This window comes from Electrona antarctica, assembly GCF_951216825.1.
Source record: "Electrona antarctica genome assembly, chromosome: 6".
Classification (NCBI taxonomy): domain Eukaryota; kingdom Metazoa; phylum Chordata; class Actinopteri; order Myctophiformes; family Myctophidae; genus Electrona; species Electrona antarctica.
The window spans coordinates 10444446-10467516 of record NC_136811.1 but is presented as its reverse complement, the minus strand read 5'-3'; the positions used below and the strand labels follow the sequence as shown (position 1 = coordinate 10467516).

The following is a 23071-nucleotide window of genomic DNA, read 5'->3' as shown; positions in this document are numbered from 1 at the left end:
TTTTTTTTCGAATGTTTAGTTTTCAATGTTGCAACACTTAAAATATACAATATGACATTTTAACGGTAATATCGTATATCGTATCGATGTCACAATATTTGGCATAAATACAGAGATATTACATTTTGTCCATATCGTGCAGCCGGACCACTTTGAGAGGGAGGAAACGCCATACATGCACAGGCCAGGCCAGAGCCATGCCCCATGCGTGTGACCTGCTGGCGGGTGCCGTCTGGCTGCCATGCACAGACAGACAGTGCTATAGCCAAGCTGTCCTGATGGGTACCAGCAGGGATTAACCCATTTATGCCTGACGTCGAAATAAAACAAAATGCCTATGTTGCTGTATCAGTGGTGCTCAATATTTCATGTCAATCAAGGACCCCAAAAAGTATATGTAATTGGCCACCGCGACCCCCCCATCTGAAAATATGTTGTTCCAGGGACCTCCCCAGTATAGCAAAGATTTGAGTTAAACAATATATATTCAAAGATTTCAGGCACTTTTTCACGATTTTTATAAAAGAGCAGACCTGCAAGTTCATAGCGCGGCACTCGGTGCCGCGCTATGAACTTGTAGATCTGCTGTTTTTCAATAGCTAAAGTATAACATAATGCTTAAAACACCAAAAGGGGTTCCCGCCCAGAATGGATTAATGTCGACAACCTCCCTCACCCAGTGAGAGATGTTTACCACGGGTCTGACTTCTCCATCAGGGACGTGACGAAAACAGCCGATCTATAAGCTCACGACGTGCCTCGGACGCGGCTCGGCGTGAGCTTACAGATCTGCTATTTTAGGTCCAGCGACGCCGTGGTACGGCGGGGGTCATAAATTAGACATAAGAGCTCCTAGTGACTGCAACAATAATGCATGCTGAAAAGCGCCACCCATAACTCAGGGGCTCCTCCGCCTCTGTCCTTTAAGACGCTGAGCTTTAATCAACGTTTATGACATGCTTTTGTCTCTTTATTGCCAATAATATTTCAGGACCAATCCAAACATTATGTTCCCGGCGGAGCGGGGGACTATTAACGGGGCGGAAGAGCCGATACAGTTTGAGGTCGGCGACCCTCACTAAAGGAGAACTCGATCTATATTATTATAACAAAGCTTTTACTGTTCCACGGCCTTTTTGAACAAGATCACCTTGGAATAAAAGAAAGACACTATACTAGGCTGCCACTGATGACTGCTTAGTTGAAGGAAGCCAAATAGGAAAGACAACTTTACACACTAAACAGAAATGGTGCTAAATAGCACTACAACTGGTTATTTATCTGCAATAATATATAGGGGAACTTACTTTGGTGTAATAAGCATTAGAAATGTGGAGTGTGTACAGATGAAGCATTAGAAATGTGGAGTGTGTACAGATGAAGCATTAGAAATGTGGAGTGTGTACAGATGAAGCATTAGAAATGTGGAGTGTGTACAGATGAAGCATTAGAAATGTGGAGTGTGTACAGATGAAGATGCAATGCTGACAGGCAGTCATGTCTCTTTGTCTCTTTCTCTGTAATACCACTGCTTTAAAACCCATTTAGACCTGAGGAAGATTCTACAAATATCTTCTAAATCCTGACAGTTTTCTGAAAAACCTCATGTTTTTATGTCAGTGGTTCTCAAACATTTTCATGTCAAGGACCCCCATATTTGACCCCCATCTGACAATGTTGAACCCCCCCCCCAGAAGCAAATATTTGAGTAAAAACATATATTCAAAGATCTGCGCCACATTTTTACGATTTTTCTAAAATAGCAGATATACAAGCTATACAATTCTATTTGATCGATCTGCTATTTGAGAAAAAGCTTGTAGATCTGCTGTTTTTCAATAGCTAAAGTATAACATAATGCTTAAAACACCAAAAGGGGTTCCCGCCCAGAATGGTTAATGTGTGATCCTTAGGAAATACACAATATTTTAAAAAAAGTTTTTTTTTCTTTCCCCAACTAACAACTATACCTAAACTAAAATGAAATGAAATAAACTGAAGAACCAGTAAGAATTCTACAGAACCATACGGGGGTTTAACGGGTTCTTTGCACCACAGCTGAACTCAACCACCCCCAAAGAGCCATTGTTTTGTGTATATGTGTAAATCATTTATTTTGTTGTTGTTGTTTTGGCTGAATAAAAATCCATTTGGAAAATATCTGGCAGTGAACGTACGTCGAAGCTGGAAACTAACTCTGTTTGATCTTGCAGATGGATGGAATGTTACCGTCTCTTCTATACCTAAGAGCGGAGATGATTGTGCCTGCAGGAATGGAAATGTTGAGCTATTGGGTTTTATGTAATGCCTTGGTCTTCTTCACCGCACCCTGACATGGGCAGGGCGAGTGAAGATTTAAAACACTTTTAACCTCCCATATTATCCACTCCACCATGGAGACCATTCTGTGTTTTAGGATACCTCAGACTTGTTCCTTTTTATTGTTAGGAAATATCCCTGAAGAGTTTCTAATACATGATAAATATTTAATCAAGATCCTCTTAGCAACAAGTGAGAAAGAAAGCGATCACGCGACGCTGGTACCAACAGGACCCACCGACGAAAGAACATTGGATGGACATTACTGAGGAACTGTATGTCATGGAAAAACTAACATTCATACTTAGACTACAAGAGGATACGTTCTATAAAAAGTGGGAAAAGTGGGATCTCTTCATCCAGCCTATTGACAATGTATGAGGAATTCAATGAATGTTAGTTAACCTGTAATATGAAAAATGCAGCCTATTTTCTTTTCTTTTTTAGTTTAGTTTTGTTTTTGTCTCTTGCTTTGTTTTTTCCTTTTTCTTGTTGTACTGTTGTCTTTTTTTCCCTTGTCCCTTTTTCTTTCCTGTTTGTTGTCATTGTCTTTTTTTCTCAATAAAAAAAAACAAAAAAACACTTTTAACCTCCCTGGCATCACTATTTAAGGCATGTCACTACATTTTCAAAATGTTCAAAAAAAATCACACCCGTGTGAACTGAGTGGTGCAACTCCCCCCCCCCCCCCCCCCCTCTCTCTCATTAGCAGGCAACAGTGCAGCACTATCTCTCTGTCTCTGTTTCTGGCACAACAGCGCCACTTTCTCCCCCTACTGGTACTCATAGTCACACACATAGTCACATACCTAGGTTAACAGAGACATTAACACGGACATTGCTGTTCCTTGGAGTGGTTGCACCACTCAAAAACAGAAAATGTAAATCTTACCCTCACTGGGCTAACTAACGTAACGCCCAGAAGTGCACAGCGTTCGTGTCACAGAGATATTCTGGCATATCTCTCCATCAGATGAAAGCCACAAAGGGGAACAGGGGAAAACAAACAAAACGTGTGTTGTCTTTTAACACATTTAGGCTTGACGTCGAAATAATAAAAACATTCGCTCTGAAAGAATATACCTATTCAAAGATTTGTGCCACATTTTTACGATTTTTCAAAAATAGCAGACCTACAAGTTCATAGCGCGCCACTCGGTGGCGCGCTATGAGCTTGTATATCTGCTATTTTTCAATAGCTAAAGTATAACATAATGCTTAGTTAAAACACCAAAAGGGTTCCGCCCAAAATGGGTTAAATGGCTTAGTGACTCAGTCAAAGGAAGAACCCCCAATCTGTAATTGATAATATTTTCATACATCACACTATCATAATTAACTCAATCTGATGCTTTGTTTTTCCACATAACTCCACAGGATTGTGTTTCCCCCGTGGTGAGGTATTGCCGTTAGCTTTATATCTTCCAGATTTACGGGGCCGTTTCACCGTTGGTCTGCGAGCTCTGCTGATCTGCTAACATGCTAGATTGCAATTGACAAATAAACACGATAAACGACCTCGACCAGGAATAAATATTGGATCGGTCAGGGTACTCTTTGGACCTGGAAAATATCACCGGTGCTTATTTTGACGGGGGCCAAATTATCCACTTAAACTCCATTCACGGAGTCCCTCAGGGATATATACTAGGCACCCATCTTTTTTCCCCCCCACTAAAGCAAATCCCTTCACTGAAAATAGCCAGTCTACACCTTGTAGCCCGCAGCTCTTTTCACCCCAGAATAGGGATGCCATGGGGAATGAATAGGGATGTGGTTAATTTGACCAATGAAAACAAAGCAAAGGGGAAAAGGGCGCTTACCCTGAGGGAACCCTGAGGGACTCCGCTCAACGAAGGGTTTAAGTGCTTAAGGGACTTGTATAATTTGTTTCGTTAGTAACCATATAACCTAGTTGACTCTAGCGTGAGGGCCTGTCGTTGAATGGTACATGGACTGCATTTACAGTATATAGCGCCTTTCTCCAAAGCGTTCTATACAATGTATTTCACAATTACCCGTTCACACATTCACACCCCGATGGAAGAGGAACCCGTGCACGGCACCAACCTGCTAATCGGGATAAGCTAAGGGTGTCTTGCTCAAGGAGACTTTGACCCCGAAGCCAGGAGAAGCCAGGGATCAAAATGGGAACCTTTCCGATTCCATGACGCCCGCTCGACCTCCTGATCCATGCAGGCTCTCAGGACAGATCCTGCAAAATACAAAAAGGTAAAAAAAAAAAAGAATAATGCAAATGGGTTCCCTGATTGCTGCACACCCCACTGTACATACAGTACAAGTGACTGAATGCAACTTGTTGGTACATGAAAGGGGGGGGGGGGGGGGGGGGGGGTACAGTATAATGTTGTCAATTACCTGACGCTTTGTACAAAATAAAAATAAAAATGATTTCCGTGTAGCACACAGGTCGCCGTCCCGCGATTAAAACTACCTATTTGGTCTTTGATCTTTTAGGGCAGAAAATCACACATAGGGGGCTATTACCTCATCGGCTTTTATGGCCCTATAACGAATCGAACGGTTGTGATTAGTAGCAGCTTTACTCGTCAAGAAACGACCGTCGATAAATAACCCGGGGGCGACAGGCCATGCCAACATTTCAAAATGAAAAGCGCTTGCTTCTCGACTCACTCAAACAGGGGGTTGAGTGTGATGTCATGCTCTCTCTCTCTCTCTCTCTCTCCATCATCCTTGGAAAATGGCTTTACCAGCGTTGCCTCGACTGATCCGAGCCTGGGCTGGGTCCACTCTGAGGAACCTATTACACCACAGAGTGGGCATGCAGCCCAACGCGGCTCTCCCATGCCAGTACATGTGAAAGGGAAACTAAATGGAGAGATTAAGAGTTCAGTCGAATGGTGAAGAAGAAAAAAAATATTATATATATGACAGCTTATATGGGAGGGGAAAGTAAGTGAGTGTGGCTTTGACTGCTGGCTTTGTTACTCCAATAATACTACATGGTCGCAACACCACTTACACTTACATTATGGAAATGTGACCTTTTTTCTGTATGTTTTGTATATATTTTGGTCTGTACGTCACCACGACCTTACCTGTACTTGAAATGTTACGTGGAAAAATAACTATATTATATAATATAGTACTTACACAACACATGGAAAAGGGATTAGCGTGTTTAACTTTTTTTGCATTTGCTGTGAGGTTTCCCCAAGTTTCCCTGTGTAATTATTATTATTATGTGTACTTAATGTGTAGTCACGTATTTGTACTGTGTGTGTGTGTACTTTAACCCATTCTGGGCGGGAACCCCTTTTGGTGTTTTAAGCATTATGTTACTTTAGCTATTGAAAAATAGCAGATTTATATTCTTTCAGAGCGAACGTTTTGCTTCTGGGGGGAACAACATATTCTCAGATGGGGGTCAGTGGCCAATTTCATATCATTTTTGGGGTACTTGATATTAAATAGTTTGAGCACCACTGATATACTGTAGAAACATAGGTTTTTCAGAAAACTGTCATGATTTAGAAGACATTTTCTTAATTTCGACGTCAGGCCTAAATGGGTTAAGGGTAGTGTACGTGTGTAGCGTATGTGTACTTTAGGGGTAGTGGATGTGTAGTGTACGTAGGTTTCCATATGACCATGTATGTATTATTCAAATGTAATAGCCGGCGGCTAGACTTTCAAGACATTCATGTTTACTATGATGCAGGAATATCTCAGAATTAAATCTTACCTTTGTCTGGGTGATAAATAGAAATAACCATCATGTGAGCATCAGGCCTGGGTTTTCGCAGGCGGCTGCACCTGCAGTGAGGCAGAGCAGTGTAAGTTAAACATTACAGTGAGGGAGAAACATTAAACATTATTTAATGTACTACAGCGGTGCCCGTTGGGCACTGGCCTACTTGGAAATGAATGCCCCCACACAGATATTATGTCTGTGTCCCTTTTATGCCCATATATGGAGTTATTTGTCAGGCATGACAAATAACTCTTTTTTTTTAATGAATGAATAAATACATTGAAATGATAATGCTCTGCATGTCCAGAATCAGGGCACCATGGTCGAAAGTTACAAAACATTTCACTTCAGGGCCATCAGCACGCACGCACGCACGCACGCACGCACGCACGCACGCACGCACGCACGCACGCACGCACGCACACTGAAGACACACACTGAAGGCACACACGCGCACACACACACACACACACACACACACACACACACACACACACACACACACACACACACACACACACACACACACACACACACACACACACACACACACACACACACACACACACACACACACACACACACACACACCAGGCAGAAACCTCGGTCACAATCATCTTCAAGGATTAACAGTGTCAAACAGCCAGTGGTGGAAAGTAAGTAAAGGTGAAAGTACTGTACTTACGATTTTGAGGTACTTTTACTTTTTACTTTTACTCCACTATAATTGAGTACCACAGACGAAAAACAGTCTAAGTCCAAATTTCAGACTGACCCCTCCACGAAAAGGCCTTGTTGTCCTGAACCCTTATCTATCATTTATATATTATGGATCAATAGTGTGGACTTAGACTGTTATTCGTCTGTGGTACTCAATTATTTGAACACTTTAGTTACTATTAACTTTGTAGATTTTGATTATTATTACAAAACCTACACTAACCACTTCAACCCCATAATACAACCATATTCTCAAAAGGTTGCACAAAATGGGACATTCTGCACAATGAGTACCTTTTACGTTAGCACTTTTACTCAAGTACATTTTGAATTCCCGACTTTTACTTGTAACAGAGTATTTCTATTTTGCAGTATTGATACTTTCACTTAAGCTAAACATTTGAGTACTTTTTTCCCACCACTGCAAACAGCAGTGGTTCCCAAAAACCCTTTCATGTCAAGGACCCCCAAATTGACACTCATTAGCCCGCGGACCCCCATGTGAAAAAGGTATGCCAGGGACCCCCATAAGAGAAGATTTGTACGGCTCTAGGCACTAGCAGTGATTCTAAACCTGTTAAATTTCAAGGACCCCCAGTTTGACATGCATTAGTCTACGGACCCCCATTTAATGACTTTTTTTTTTTAATCACTGAGACCCTAATTTATATTGTAAAACCAATGTTAATTGAACTCTGAGAGTGATACAAAAGGAGCCAAATGGACCTGTTAGGGTCCATTACAGACCCATAAGGGTCCATTTGGTTCCAAACCATCATTTAGCTGGGGACCCCCTGCCCCTGGAACTCCCTCAAGGACCCAGACCCCACTTTGGGAACCACTACCTGATTTTAAAGGCGGTGGACCACAGCATCCACTGAAACTGACCTGAGACCTGAAGTAAGAGGACATTTAATCCCAGATGTAATGTAATGTAAAGCTAAACGATTCAGCTGGCTTCTTGATTGTATTTATTTATACATAATTCATAAATAATAATTCATGAAATATTATAATTTGGTATTCGTTACATATTCCTTTCATAGCCTACTATGAGGGGTTCTATAGACCTGTTCCAGACAACATATTAAATCAGTCCAAGTAAGGTCTATAATAATTAGATATGACCTCTAGTAGATTTGTTGTGAACAAATTGGGGTGACCAAATAGAGACAGTCAAAAGGATAACGCTGCAGTAAGTTATCTGTTGAACAATACTGCCTCATGGTGGCCAGAAGAAAAAGGTGCATCTTCTAGAACTGTCTGGCCCAGCGATAACCTCTGAAAATAAAACAAAATACTTCCAGTTCCATAGTTACACAACTAATAAGGTTAAATATGATTATTAAAAATGCATTACTTAAATATATTGTATGTGATATAGCCTGTGCTGTGCCATATTCGGACCTGTATACCAGGCTGAACTACTGCCGCCTAAAATCATGCATGAAGCCAGAATTTACTACAACTACAACTGAACAATACATGTATAGCCTAGCCTACGTTTTGCCCGGGGACATAGTTACAGTAAAGGCCTACTGAATTGTTTAGATAAACTAGGATATTACAGTATCTTTTACTATGGTAAGTGTTTCAAACATTCAACAGGTGATAAATAATGATGATGATAAACAAACCGCCCACTCCCTCTTCAGTTCCTCATGTATGGTACATCCCATCGCTGGGAGGAACGGCCGCCCCTATAGTTCTAATTGGCTAATCAATTATCAGTGATAACAGCTGGTTGGTTGGTCTAATCATCTTCTGTGGGTTAGTTAGAGGCCATGCGGATTGTGGGGGACACAAAAACAAAATGAAGTATTGAGCAGAGACTGCACTACATGATCACAGAGGCAAATATTGTACTTTTTTACTCCACCACTACAGTTATTTTAAAACTTTAGTTACTGTAGATTTGGATTACATTTTCAGCCATTTGAAAATAGCTGATCTAGTACAAGCTCACACTGCATTGTGAGCTTGTAGATCAACTATTTAGAGTACCTTTTATTTTTTGAAGCCAATACCTTGTACTTTTACTCAAGTACTAAATGTTTAGAAATGGGAAAACAAATAAATGAAAGCTCCGCAGTATTAATTGCAACATTTACTCAAATAAATGTAGAATTCCAGACATTTACTTGCAAAAGAGTATTTCTATATATTGCTAGTAGTAGTGTTGATCCTTTTAAAGAAAGTAAAGAAATGTACTACTTTTTTCCCACCACTGTTGGTTGTCAGGCAACCCAATCTAGCCAATTACGGCACGATCAGTGCGGGCACGAGCGGCCGAGCCATGGGATCATAGATTAGAAAGCAGTAAGTAGACAACACCCACCGACTTGCTGTTGCTGCTGCGCTCATCCAGCTGTTGTCTGTCAGTCTGTCAGTCTGTCTGTCTGTCAGTCCTCCAGTGTTTTCCAAATCCAATGCATCAGCAGCGAGTGCGCCGCAGCAGCAGCGACCGACCATGATGTCCATGACTGGCTGCATCGCGGCTGCCTCTTTCTTCAACAACACTTGCAGGTTCGGGCTCTGCGGTCTTCACTTCGAGTCTCTGCCCGAACTTATCGTGCACATCGAGGATAACCACATCGGTAAGCAATATGCAATGCATGCCATGCATCACCGCCGGGGGCCCGGACCGGACCGGCCGGGGCTGCCGGCCGGGACCCCGGGGGGGTCGGGCCGGGGAATGACCGACTGACCCCCACCCCCCGTCCCCCCCCGGGGCTGACAGAACAGAAGTCATAATAATATTACTACCTGCTGCTGCAACTCTGCAATGGCCGAGGTTTGTTGCAGCGATCGAGAGAAGCTGTTCTAGCGTTAGGGCTACTTCCTGCGTCCTGACAGCAGCTGTTGCTAGGTGTGGTAACTATTGATGTTTCCGTGTATTTACAGTACGAGCATCAGCATAATGTGCTGAGATTGCATTGTTGCATTTATTTAGCTACAACAACCACAATGACAGAATCACCACCCAGTAGGCTGTGTCTCGTTTGGTCGCCCCAGGAAAGGTGTCATTATAGGAGGATTAGGCTGTATCTTATTACTATGGATGGATAGACCTGTTATTATTGTCAATAACAGTCTGCACGGCGGCCTATATGTATGTACGTATGTATGCGCCGCAATAAGTTATTGCAGCGAATACATACATAGGCCGCCGTGCAGATTCACAACTGCATGCTTGATCATATCTTGTCAATGCAAATCATAACAATGAAATACGAGAGCATTACTCGTGTTTGCCCGTAATAGTCTAAAACAGATCCACTGCTTTGTATTGGTTTGGTTCAGTTTTCATCTACTGCCTTGATTGATTCATTGATTGAATACTTTTAAAAAAAAAGCACAGGAAAGTAGTCAAAAGTACAGTTCAATACCAAGAGGATTTAATTAAAACCCAAGAAAGTGGCTTGTTTCCTTGATTGGGGTCCTTCATATTCAATTCATCAGAACATCTAATGACATACAAATATACAGTACTAATATGCAAAAACACAATCACCAATAGTTCTGTACTGCAGCTATGGTAACATGTACATTATAGTGTAATATAGTTTTTTTTTGTGGTACAATTTATGTCCACTCCTCCTGACCCGCCATAAACACGTATAGCATGAAATGTACAGCACACATGACACCGACATGTTTGATCTGCAGTGGTGATGCTTTAGAGTTGTATGTATTACTTTTACTTTCCGTTTGTCGACGTGAGATACACAACAGCTGTGGGCTGTACGTGTGTGTACCTGTGTGGCTTTCTGCTGTGCATGAATTAACGATGTCCCGTGGCTGTGGAAGGAAGCAGACTAGATAGCTATGAGTCACCCTGGACTGGCCAGGTGGGAAGGAAGGAAGCATCTGTTGAATGTTTAGGACGTTGATTATGACTTCACAGAGCTCTCCTCTTTTAGCCTGGGCAGCATTCCTTTTTGGGTTTATGATCCGGTCGGGAGGGAGCGGGTGATATCGTTACGTCATGTTGTCTGGTTTGGGGCCCGGGTTCCGGCCTGATGACTACAAAACAATGACTACAACATGACGTATAAACGATATCATCCGCTCCCGACCGGATCACACGGCAATTTAATAATGACACAGACCAGGCTTTCCTCCGAGGCGGAAAGCCTGGTGACGCGAGGTTACTCCTCTCTCATCATGACAGAGGGCCTCTGCTCAGCGTTGGTATGCAGGGGTGGAAAGTAACTAGAAGTTCTCTCACTCTCGACTAGTAGAGAGCGAGAGGAAGGGGTAGAGAGAGAGAGAGAGAATAGGGATTGGGTATGTCATGTCATACCCCCGAATGGGTGCAGATGTGACTTCAATGGCAAAATGGTGCATTTATATAGCGCCTTTATAGATTGTGCATTACATTCACCCACATACACCGATGACAGGAAACCATGCAAGGCACCAACCTGCACATCGGGAGCAATTCGGGGTTCAGTGTCTTGCTCAAGGACACTTCGACACCAACTCTGGGGGAGCCCGGGATCGAAGTGGGAACCTCACGGTTCCATACCGGCCAGGCGGCCACTAACTGAGCCACTGCCGCCCCATCATGCTACTCTCTCTCTCTCCACAGAGTAATCTATTGAGACAGAGAACACTGATGCCTCTGTCCTCCACGCATGAAAGAGCTTTACAGCCTGAGAGATAGCATCTTGTCATTGGCTTATTGAAGGGGCGGCAGTGGCTCAGGAGGTGAAGCAGCTGCCTGACAAAACGGAAGGATCTCAGTCAGGTCCTCCTGGGCTGCCCCTGGCTGGCTTAGTGATGTTGTAGTGCCCTTAGGCAAGACACTGAGGGCAGTATTATGCGTGTCTTAAGTACCAGGTCTTATTACTTAACTTAAGACCTGATCAATGCCATTTGGCTATTCTGAGTGGCCAAACAGCATTGACCACACCTCCAGGTCTTAAGTTAAGTAATAAGACCTGGTACTTAACGGCCAAGCTACACCAGGCTTTTCTCGCGCGTTTACCCTAAATGCGCGGCCCGCGTGTGCGTTTTTTAAAATGGGACTGGACCTAAATTACGCACGAGCAGGGGTAAACGCACGAGCGGGGGTAAACGCGCGCGTTTTGTGCGCAAAAAGCCTGGTGTAGCTTGGCCGTAAGACACGCATAATACTGCACTGAACCTTTAACTAGTTAGTTAGTGAGCAGACTGGTACTGTGCGTGTGCGTGTGCGTGTGCGCGTGCGTGCGTGCGTGCGTGCGTGCGTGCGTGCGTGCGCAATGTCTTTGTTTCACTACACACAAATAGTCATATTGATGACATCAGAATACTCGTGGATCTTTACAGACAGCATCCTCTCCGCTGTCCGTGTCAGTGTAGTGTGAATGAACCGTGCGGTCACTGGAACAAAGCCACCGTATTAGCATTTGAATACCTGTTCTGTGAACACCGTAAAGGTGTGTTCCTACGTGACAATTAATGACCAGCGGGGGAGGGGAGCTTCAGCCTTCAGTCAGTGGGTGCTAGTTGGCTTACTATTGTGTCAGTGGGTGCTTCAGCCCTCAAGCACTCCCGGAGTTGACACTGTTGGGTAGATGGGAAGGTGTGTGTGTGTGTGTGTGTGTGTGTGTGTGTGTGTGTGTGTGTGTGTGTGTGTGTGTGTGTGTGTGTGTGTGTGTGTGTGTGTGTGTGTGTGTGTGTGTGTGTGTGTGTGTGTGTGTGTGTGTGTGTGTGTGTGTGTGTGTGTGTGTGTGTGTGTGTGTGTGTGTGTGTGTGTGTGTGTGTGTGTGTGTGTGTGTGTGTGTGTCATTTATGCTTGTAGATCGGCTGTTTCTGGCGATCTGCTGCAGTGTTGGGTCAGACTTCCTCCCTCGTTCAACCGAAAATACCCGAATTTGCGGCTGCGCTATGAAACAACCGGGGGAAACAAGCCCCCCACCTCCTCCTCCTCCTCTTGTCAGCCCCCCCTGCTATGAACACCTTCCAGCGCCCCTCGGTCTTTTTTTTTTTTTTTGGTTGGCCTCTCCTTCTGCAGTGTACTCCTTGCTGTTTCGCGCATGCGCACTGCCGTTCACTTCCTTTAAATGTTTACGGCTCCAAAAGAATGGCTCATATCTCCTAATCTAGGGAACTCCATGGTTTTGACCAAAAGGACAATGTTCCTTGTCTTCATTTCTGACTTCAGCATGCATCTCGTTTTGGAATATTAACGCTTCTAGAGAGACTTTAGTGTGACCAAGCGTGAGGTAAGAACGGAAGATTATGCCTCCCGGTTTTGGGGGGGACGGGGACGGAAGGGAGGGGCTTTTCAGAGTAAAATCTGCCATATCTGCTGGCACTCTAGCGCCTTTTATTTTGAAGAATTCCCCGGCAAAAAAGTGTTCAAAGGTAGCTCACCCCTTGGCCTGTACTTCTTTGTGTACAGGAGCTGAGGAAAGTTTCCATCTAGTTTATACGACTCTCCAGGAAGATGCCGCTGACCATCAACCACTAAAAACCCCTCTATGGTTGACCGGTGTCCCTCAGGGCTCTATGCTAGTATCTTTCCAGTTGGCCGTTATAGCCCGGAGCCGCAGCTCTGTTGCGTAGCAAGCAACGCGTTGTGAGCTTGTCGATCTGCGAAAGCTCTCTCCAGAATATGGAATGGATGCTCGTGTTTAACTGGTTAACTGTGTTTGTTTTGCATTGAAGTTCCGCAGCCAACACCATGAAATGTTAATGAGTTTACTTTACAATGATGGCGTGGCCTACAATTGAACCAAGTGTTTTTTCTCGGTTGATAATGAAGTACGTTGATATGAAAGTTGATCTTATCTTCTGATCCATTGGTTGAGAAACATTGATTTAACTTTAGAGTATCTATATCCTACAGTGTATGTGTGAGATCTTTTAGTGTATTTGTTTAAGTGGATACGTGCTTTGTATGATGAGCAGAACGTTTGGGACATTTTTTGAGGGGCGCTAGCCCCTCCTAATATGTCCAGCTTTGAGTGTGTGTGTGTGTGTGTGTGTGTACACACATAAACATTGTCCTAACACAAATATTGAATGCATTTGATAATGAATGGCCAGTTTTACGTCATTGTCCCCCAACACAAACATTAAATGCCATTGACAATGAATGGCCAGCTTTGAGTGTTTGTGTAAACACAAACACTACGTAAACACAAACATTGAAGACGAAGGTGAGGACGCAAATTGTGATTGGCCGGAATGAGATGATGTATGATGATAAGAGCGCCACCTAACTTCTCACAGGTGTGATTGTTTTTTTTTCTTCTAAATTAGCTACTTTATTTAGCCATACTTTACTCCAGATCCGCCCGTCCAGTATTTCAATGCAGTTAAAATCGGACACAGCCCAGGCAGCTGTCGTTTCTGTTGTTCTTGTTTATTGCTCGACTTGTTTTAATATCCTTTGCCCCCTCTCTGATTGTGTGCCGTGCATGTGTCTAAGGTGTTAGCCCAGGGAAAATGGCTCCCAATGACTTATTGGGGAATAACGAGGCAATTAGCTGGCCCCAGAGTGGAAAAAGCCTCCAGTGCCCCTCTTAGATCTGCCGGCCTGTGGCCGCTAGCTCGGGAGAAGTGTGAAATCTGGCGCGTCCTGCCAAGCGCCTGTGAACCCTAATTACAGAGACGGTGCTTGATTTGGCTTCTCTTCCTCCTCCTCATCTGGTGGCCTGCTGCTTAAAACACATTCTCCTTTTTATAATTAGGCGCCTGGAAAACAAGCTTGCATGCTTGTCCCCGTTTTCCCTCTCCTCCGCGCGCGGGGCCGCTGGCCCAGGGTTCGAGCACTAGGGGGTGCTGCTCTGCCGTTGGATAAGAGGGGGGCTGTTGTTTGATCGGTATAACGGGTACGGTCGCCCCCCTTTTCCATCTCGCCCCACTACTCTACCTAGCTGTAAATAACAAACATAATTCATGTTGGTGGTTATATAAAAGGTATCGTCATATTAATATATATAATTGATGAGTTCACTCTGTATATCCATGGGCATAATAATAGCATGATGATGCAATTACAAAGCATGGGCTACATGGAAGAAATGTGTTTAATAAAACTAAGTGGATTGTTTACACGGCACTGAAAGAAAGCAGTCAGTCTCTGTCTCATGTTATTCTTTCGTGCTTTTACAGAGTACAGGGATCGACTACTATACAAGATAATTTCAGATTTCAGCAGGGAGAGGGAGGGAGCTACTAAATTAACACTATTCGCGGGGTGCAAGTTGGTAAAGGGGCGAGTTGTTTGGTGTCCGTTTGATCTGGCCTGCTGTCTGCAATATAGGAGATGATGGTGTGTTCTATTAACTAGACCGGCGCCCGGCTGTAGAGCTCCGAGTCGGTAACGAGATGTCTGTATCTGTCTCTCTATGTCCCTTTTATTCCTATATGGAGTGCTGTGTCAGGCATGTCCACATAATGGAGTGTTGTGATGTCAGAACAGGCCAGCTCCATATATGGAGCCTGGACAGGGGCCTCTGTCCAGAGCCCGGGCAGAGGCCTTTTGTGGCGGTTCTGGACAACCGTGGGTCCGACCGACTCGACACCGCGGCACTGCACTCCCTGTGGGGGGTGTGGAACGTGTGATAGATGCATACTAACCAGAATACATCTCTGTGCTTTCGTATAGCTGTACAGAGTAATTTATATTAAAACAATAAAATGCCTTATTTTCCAGTTAATGCTGCATTCACATGGAATCAGGCCAAGCGGTATATAGACGGCAAACCGGAAGTCATTTTAGTGGACGGGAGCCGGACGCCGGTAAACGGAACAGGACGGCCCGGCAGCCAGAACCGGCGACGGTAACGGCAGAATGATGGCATCAATGTTAAAAATATTTAATCTTTTTTTTTGTCGTTTTGCCGTCTACCGCTTGCCTGATTTCCATGTGAATGCAGCATTAGGCCTATAATAACTCTCGACAACCTGAGAGGAGAACTGGTAGTTTAAAAACTTTCGTTTTTTAGAAACTAAAAGTTTTAACTGGCCAGTTGGGGATCACAGCACGAAAACCACAAGTTTTTCACTGTTCACTCGTACCACATCACCACGTCGGGCTTGTTCCGCATATCACACACACTTTATAAATGCAAATGTTTTTCATGTTTTTTTTTCATGTTTCAATGTTTTTTCAAATGCAGGATTTGGCTGCAGGGCGGTTTGGTTTTGCTTTGGGTTTCCCCTTTCGTGGTCCCCCTCTTTTAAAAGCAGTAAAAAGCTGATAATGTGTGTACTGGTTGGTCTACACAATAAAAGTGCGTGCCTGACTTTTTCTTTTCTTCTTTTTTACAGTTCTGAGACCTGCCCACGACGGGTATGTTTTATGGGATGATTTATTTAAATATTGTCCGATGGGCTATTTATAGCAACTGTGACCCCAACTGATTCAGTTGGCTGTATGGGTAGTAAATGAGCCTGTATAATAAATGGGAACGATACAAGTTTAACATAACCATTTAACCTGGCATACCTATTTTCAGCATGCCATTATACTTATAGCTGACATTTAAAAAAACAATTGTGCTTTGTAGAGCTGCTATTTCCTGTTTTTTTTTTTTTCTCTTCCAAATAGGCGTAAGTGGTTAAACTTCCAAAAGCTCTGACCTCAATGGTTTACTGTTCTTGTGTGGCATTTAACCCATTTTGGGCGGGAACCCCTTTTCTTATTACTTTAGCTATTGAAAAATAGCAGATCTACAAGCTCGTAGCGCGGCACTCTTGTAGGTCTGCTATTTTTGAAAAATCGTGAGAATGCGACGCAAATCTTTGAATACATATTCTTTCGGAGCAGACGATTTTAACTCAAATTTTAGCTTCTGGGAGGGTCCCTGGAACAACATATTTTCACATGGGGGTCCGCAGCCAAATACAGATAATTCTGGGGGTCCTTGACATGAAAAAGGTTGAGCACAAACTGTCGGGATTTAGAAAACATTTTTTTAATTTCGACGTCAGGCCTAAATGGGTTAAAAAAAAAGAAAGGAAAAAAGAAGCTGTCTCGATCGTGCGTGTGTTTACTTTGCCACTGACTTACTGGGGTCTGTTTAGTGACACGACCAGGGGGACAAACACAAGACTTACTGGGGTCTGTCTAGTGACACCACGACCAGGGGGACAGACACAAGACTTACTGGGGTCTGTCTAGTGACACGACCAGGGGGACAGACACAAGACTTACTGGGGTCTGTCTAGTGACACGACCAGGGGGACAAACACAAGACTTACTGGGGTCTGTCTAGTGACACCACGACCAGGGGGACAGACACAAGACTTACTGGGGTCTGTCTAGTGACACCACGACCAGGGGGACAGACACAAGACTTACTGGGGTCTGTTTAGTGACACGACCAGGGGGACAGACACAAGACTTACTGGGGTCTGTTTAGTGACACCACGACCAGGGGGACAAACACAAGACTTACTGGGGTCTGTTTAGTGACACCACGACCAGGGGGACAGACACAAGACTTACTGGGGTCTGTCTAGTGACACGACCAGGGGGACAAACACAAGACTTACTGGGGTCTGTTTAGTGACACGACCAGGGGGACAGACACAAGACTTACTGGGGTCTGTTTAGTGACACCACGACCAGGGGGACAGACACAAGACTTACTGGGGTCTGTCTAGTGACACGACCAGGGGGACAGACACAAGACTTACTGGTGTCTGTCTAGTGACACCACGACCAGGGGGACAGACACAAGACTTACTGGGGTCTGTTTAGTGACACCACGACCAGGGGGACAGACACAAGACTTACTGGGGTCTGTCTAGTGACACGACCAGGGGGACAGACACAAGACCTTACTGGGGTCCGTCTAGTGACACGACCAGGGGGACAGACACAAGACCTTACTGGGGTCCGTCTAGTGACACGACCAGGGGGACAGACACAAGACTTACTGGGGTCCGTCTAGTGACACCACGGCCAGGGGGACAGACACAAGACTTACTGGGGTCTGTCTAGTGACACGACCAGGGGGACAAACACAAGACTTACTGGGGTCTGTCTAGTGACACCACGACCAGGGGGACAGACACAAGACTTACTGGGGTCTGTCTAGTGACACCACGACCAGGGGGACAGACACAAGACTTACTGGGGTCTGTCTAGTGACACCACGACCAGGGGGACAGACACAAGACTTACTGGGGTCTGTTTAGTGACACGACCAGGGGGACAGACACAAGACTTACTGGGGTCTGTTTAGTGACACCACGACCAGGGGGACAAACACAAGACTTACTGGGGTCTGTCTAGTGACACGACCAGGGGGACAGACACAAGACTTACTGGGGTCTGTTTAGTGACACGACCAGGGGGACAGACACAAGACTTACTGGGGTCTGTCTAGTGACACCACGACCAGGGGGACAGACAAGACCTACTGGGGTCTGTCTAGTGCCACCACGACCAGGGGGACAAACACAAGACTTACTGGGGTCTGTTTAGTGACACGACCAGGGGGACAGACACAAGACTTACTGGGGTCTGTTTAGTGACACCACGACCAGGGGGACAGACACAAGACTTACTGGGGTCTGTCTAGTGACACGACCAGGGGGACAGACACAAGACCTTACTGGGGTCCGTCTAGTGACACGACCAGGGGGACAGACACAAGACCTTACTGGGGTCCGTCTAGTGACACGACCAGGGGGACAGACACAAGACTTACTGGGGTCTGTCTAGTGACACGACCAGGGGGACAGACACAAGACCTTACTGGGGTCCGTCTAGTGACACGACCAGGGGGACAGACACAAGACCTTACTGGGGTCTGTCTAGTGACACGTCCAGGGGGACAAACGGAAGACTTACTAGGGTCTGTCTAGTGACACCACGACCAGGGGGACAGACACAAGACTTACTGGGGTCTGTCTAGTGACACCACGACCAGGGGGACAGACACAAGACTTACTGGGGTCTGTCTAGTGACACGACCAGGGGGACAAACAGAAGACTTACTGGGGTCTGTCTAGTGACACGACCAGGGGGACAAACGAGACTTACTGGGGTCTGTCTAGTGACACGACCAGGGGGACAAACAAGACTTACTGGGGTCTGTCTAGTGACACGACCAGGGGGACAAACACAAGACTTACTGGGGTCCGTCTAGTGACACGACCAGGGGGACAGACCGGAGACTTACTGGGGTCTGTCTAGTGCCACCACGACCAGGGGGACAGACACAAGACCTTACTGGGGTCTGTCTAGTGCCACCACGACCAGGGGGACAGACACAAGACTGGGGTCTGTCTAGTGACACCACGACCAGGGGGACAAACAAGACTTACTGGGGTCTGTTTAGTGACACCACGACCAGGGGGACAGACACAATACTTACTGGGGTCTGTCTAGTGACACGACCAGGGGGACAGACACAATACTTACTGGGGTCTGTCTAGTGACACGACCAGGGGGACAGACACAAGACCTTACTGGGGTCCGTCTAGTGACACGACCAGGGGGACAGACACAAGACCTTACTGGGGTCCGTCTAGTGACACGACCAGGGGGACAGACACAAGACTTACTGGGGTCTGTCTAGTGACACGACCAGGGGGACAGACACAAGACCTTACTGGGGTCCGTCTAGTGACACGACCAGGGGGACAGACACAAGACCTTACTGGGGTCTGTCTAGTGACACGTCCAGGGGGACAAAAGGAAGACTTACTAGGGTCTGTCTAGTGACACCACGACCAGGGGGACAGACACAAGACTTACTGGGGTCTGTCTAGTGACACCACGACCAGGGGGACAGACACAAGACTTACTGGGGTCTGTCTAGTGACACGACCAGGGGGACAAACAGAAGACTTACTGGGGTCTGTCTAGTGACACGACCAGGGGGACAAACAAGACTTACTGGGGTCTGTCTAGTGACACGACCAGGGGGACAAACAAGACTTACTGGGGTCTGTCTAGTGACACGACCAGGGGGACAAACAGAAGACTTACTGGGGTCTGTCTAGTGACACGACCAGGGGGACAAACAAGACTTACTGGGGTCTGTCTAGTGACACGACCAGGGGGACAAACACAAGACTTACTGGGGTCCGTCTAGTGACACGACCAGGGGGACAGACCGGAGACTTACTGGGGTCTGTCTAGTGACACGACCAGGGGGACAGACCGGAGACTTACTGGGGTCTGTCTAGTGCCACCACGACCAGGGGGACAGACACAAGACCTTACTGGGGTCTGTCTAGTGCCACCACGACCAGGGGGACAGACACAAGACTGGGGTCTGTCTAGTGACACCACGACCAGGGGGACAAACAAGACTTACTGGGGTCTGTTTAGTGACACCACGACCAGGGGGACAAACACAAGACTTACTGGGGTCTGTCTAGTGACACGACCAGGGGGACAGACACAAGACTGGGGTCTGTCTAGTGACACCACGACCAGGGGGACAGACACAAGACTTACTGGGGTCTGTCTAGTGACACGACCAGGGGGACAGACACAAGACTGGGGTCTGTCTAGTGACACCACGACCAGGGGGACAGACACAAGACTTACTGGGGTCCGTCTAGTGACACGACCAGGGGGACAGACACAAGACTGGGGTCTGTCTAGTGACACCACGACCAGGGGGACAGACACAAGACTTACTGGGGTCCGTCTAGTGACACGACCAGGGGGACAGACACAAGACTTACTGGGGTCTGTCTAGTGACACCACGACCAGGGGGACAGACACAAGACTTACTGGGGTCCGTCTAGTGACACGACCAGGGGGACAGACACAAGACTTACTGGGGTCTGTCTAGTGACACCACGACCAGGGGGACAGACACAAGACTTACTGGGGTCCGTCTAGTGACACGACCAGGGGGACAGACACAAGACTTACTGGGGTCTGTCTAGTGACACCACGACCAGGGGGACAGACACAAGACTTACTGGGGTCTGTCTAGTGACACGACCAGGGGGACAGACACAAGACTTACTGGGGTCCGTCTAGTGACACGACCAGGGGGACAGACACAAGACTTACTGGGGTCTGTCTAGTGACACGACCAGGGGGACAGACACAAGACTTACTGGGGTCTGTCTAGTGACACGACCAGGGGGACAGACACAAGACTTACTGGGGTCTGTCTAGTGACACCACGACCAGGGGGACAGACACAAGACTTACTGGGGTCTGTCTAGTGACACCACGACCAGGGGGACAGACACAAGACTTACTGGGGTCCGTCTAGTGACACCACGGCCAGGGGGACAGACACAAGACTTACTGGGGTCTGTCTAGTGACACGACCAGGGGGACAAACATAAGACCTTACTGGGGTCTGTCTAGTGACACCACGACCAGGGGGACAGACAGAAAGCACCTTATTCAGAGCGCTGAGTGAGTGAGTGGCCTGAAGAGGCTTTAGTGTTTTTTGCTCCAACAATACTAAACCTGTTTGTCGCTATGTGTCGTTTTAGAAGAATTTGGAATGCTCCACACACACACACACACACACACACACACACACCACACACACACATGCACGCGTGCACGCGCACACACATACACACACACACCCCAAATCTTGAGCGGAAGTAATACATTTGGGAAAGCCAGTGACCGGTGCCCCCGATCTCTGCACCTGGAGGACCTAATTACGGCCCTCCCGTCCCACAGTCCCACCCCCACCCCTCCTCCTCCTCCTCCTCCTCCTCCTCCTCCTCCTCACCCTCCGACAGCAGATCTGTTGTTTTGTGGTGCGCTGCTGCTGCTGGCTGTACAGAGAGGCCAGGGGCTGCTTTCCTCCTCTCCCCCTCCACTGACTGCACAGGGCTTTATGGGAGGGAGGTACGTTTTGGTTTGGTTCAGGACGTGCACCGTTGCGTGCACATAGAGTAATAAAAGGATAGAGATATTCATTTCAGTGGAAGTTGTGGTGTTTTGAAGCACCCGGAAGAACCCTCTATACTTCCGCATTTGACCACCACATTGTGGCGGTGAAATGCGGAAGTGCAACCGAGCGCTCAACGTTAAAGCCCCCAGCTGCACTGGGGTTTCCCCGGTCATGAATCCAACAGGTCGGCCTGCAGTTCACGCTCCAACCACTAGGGCCCGAGTGCTTCAACGCTGGAGAGCCTCACTGGGGGGCTTGGTTGCGTGCCACGGCACTTTGCGGGATGTGTGCGTGCGTGCGTGCAGACTGCGCACGTGTGTGTGTGTGTGTGTGTGTGTGTGTGTGTGTGTGTGTGTGTGTGTGTGTGTGTGTGTGTGTGTGTGTGTGTGTGTGTGTGCTGTGTATATGAACCCTGTGGCTCTTGCCACAGGGCTACGCTCCAGACAGCCAGTGGTAGAATAACACACTGAGCTCTATACTCTCTACTAGAGGCTGAGATTTCTCATTTCCTCTTTTTTTCTGGAGAGGTTTCACATCTTAATGTATTAGCTGTGCTGCCACTCCTGGAACCGTTCCCCCCCCTCCCCCTCCCCCGGCCCCGCCCGCCTCAGCTCAGGAACCGTCGTAAACATGTCACCATGATGTTTGCCACTCCGCACTGAACACCCCCCCCACCCCTCCCCCAGGGCTGTAGTATACTCTGGGCCCAGTGCTCTCTCTGTGTGTGTGTATTCCAATTATAGAGGCTGAACGACACATGCAAATATCGCCATCATCAGCCCTGGGGTTCGAGTTTGGCCTTTTTAATTTTGTTAGACCTTCCTGGAGCTAATGAGGGAGGGAGGTGTGTGTGTGTGTGTGGGGGTTCCTGGAGATAAAAGCCTGGTTTATACTAAACGTATATGGTTACAGGCATTGTATCTCTCTCACACACACCGAAACTAGCTGTTACAGCCGATAGATAGATAGATACTTTAGCCCATTCTGGGTGGGATTAACTTAAAATAGGGGTTTAACTAAGCATTATGTTATACTTTAGCTATTGAAAGATAGCAGATCTACAAGCTCGTAGCGCGCCACCGAGTGGCGCGCTACGAGCTTGTAGGTCTGCTGTTTTTGAAAAATCGTAAAAATGCGGCACAAATCTTTGAATATATATTCTTTCAGAGCGAACGTTTTTTTTATTTTGACGCCAGGCCTAAATGGGTTAGGGGAAATTCAGATGATCCCATAGCATAGCTCATACTGACAATGGCATACAACAATACAGTTAAAAATACATCTGCACTAGTAGCTGGTGCAGCCACCAACCAGAGCACACCCTCGTGCGTTGACATTTTCGAAGTGTCCCGTCGGCCAGGAGGACGTCAACGAGTCCCGTTGCATCGTCCCGCTGCACGGCTTCTGCTGATAGCAGGACCACCAAGGTGGTGGAGGACCACCTGCACA

The 23071-nt window shown here is 46.5% G+C and overlaps 2 protein-coding genes across 2 annotated transcripts in view; one reads left to right on the top strand and one right to left on the bottom strand.

Annotated features, from left to right (window-relative positions):
- The window catches only part of creb5b (cAMP responsive element binding protein 5b), a gene marked incomplete at its 3' end in the record, with an annotated part of 48846 nt that extends 42732 nt beyond the window's left edge, over positions 1-6114 (bottom strand). Inside the window, exons 1-2 of the mRNA XM_079503616.1 lie at positions 6047-6114; positions 4390-4534 (exon numbers count right to left, since the gene is read on the bottom strand). The remainder of the gene's footprint in view (positions 1-4389; positions 4535-6046) is intronic.
- Positions 6115-9014: 2900 nt separating this feature from the next.
- The window catches only part of jazf1b (JAZF zinc finger 1b), a 29334-nt gene continuing 15277 nt past the window's right edge, over positions 9015-23071 (top strand). The window contains exons 1-2 of the mRNA XM_079504517.1: positions 9015-9094; positions 9182-9372. Of these exons, the coding sequence (XP_079360643.1) occupies positions 9246-9372 (127 nt within the window). The 5' untranslated portion in view covers positions 9015-9094; positions 9182-9245. The remainder of the gene's footprint in view (positions 9095-9181; positions 9373-23071) is intronic.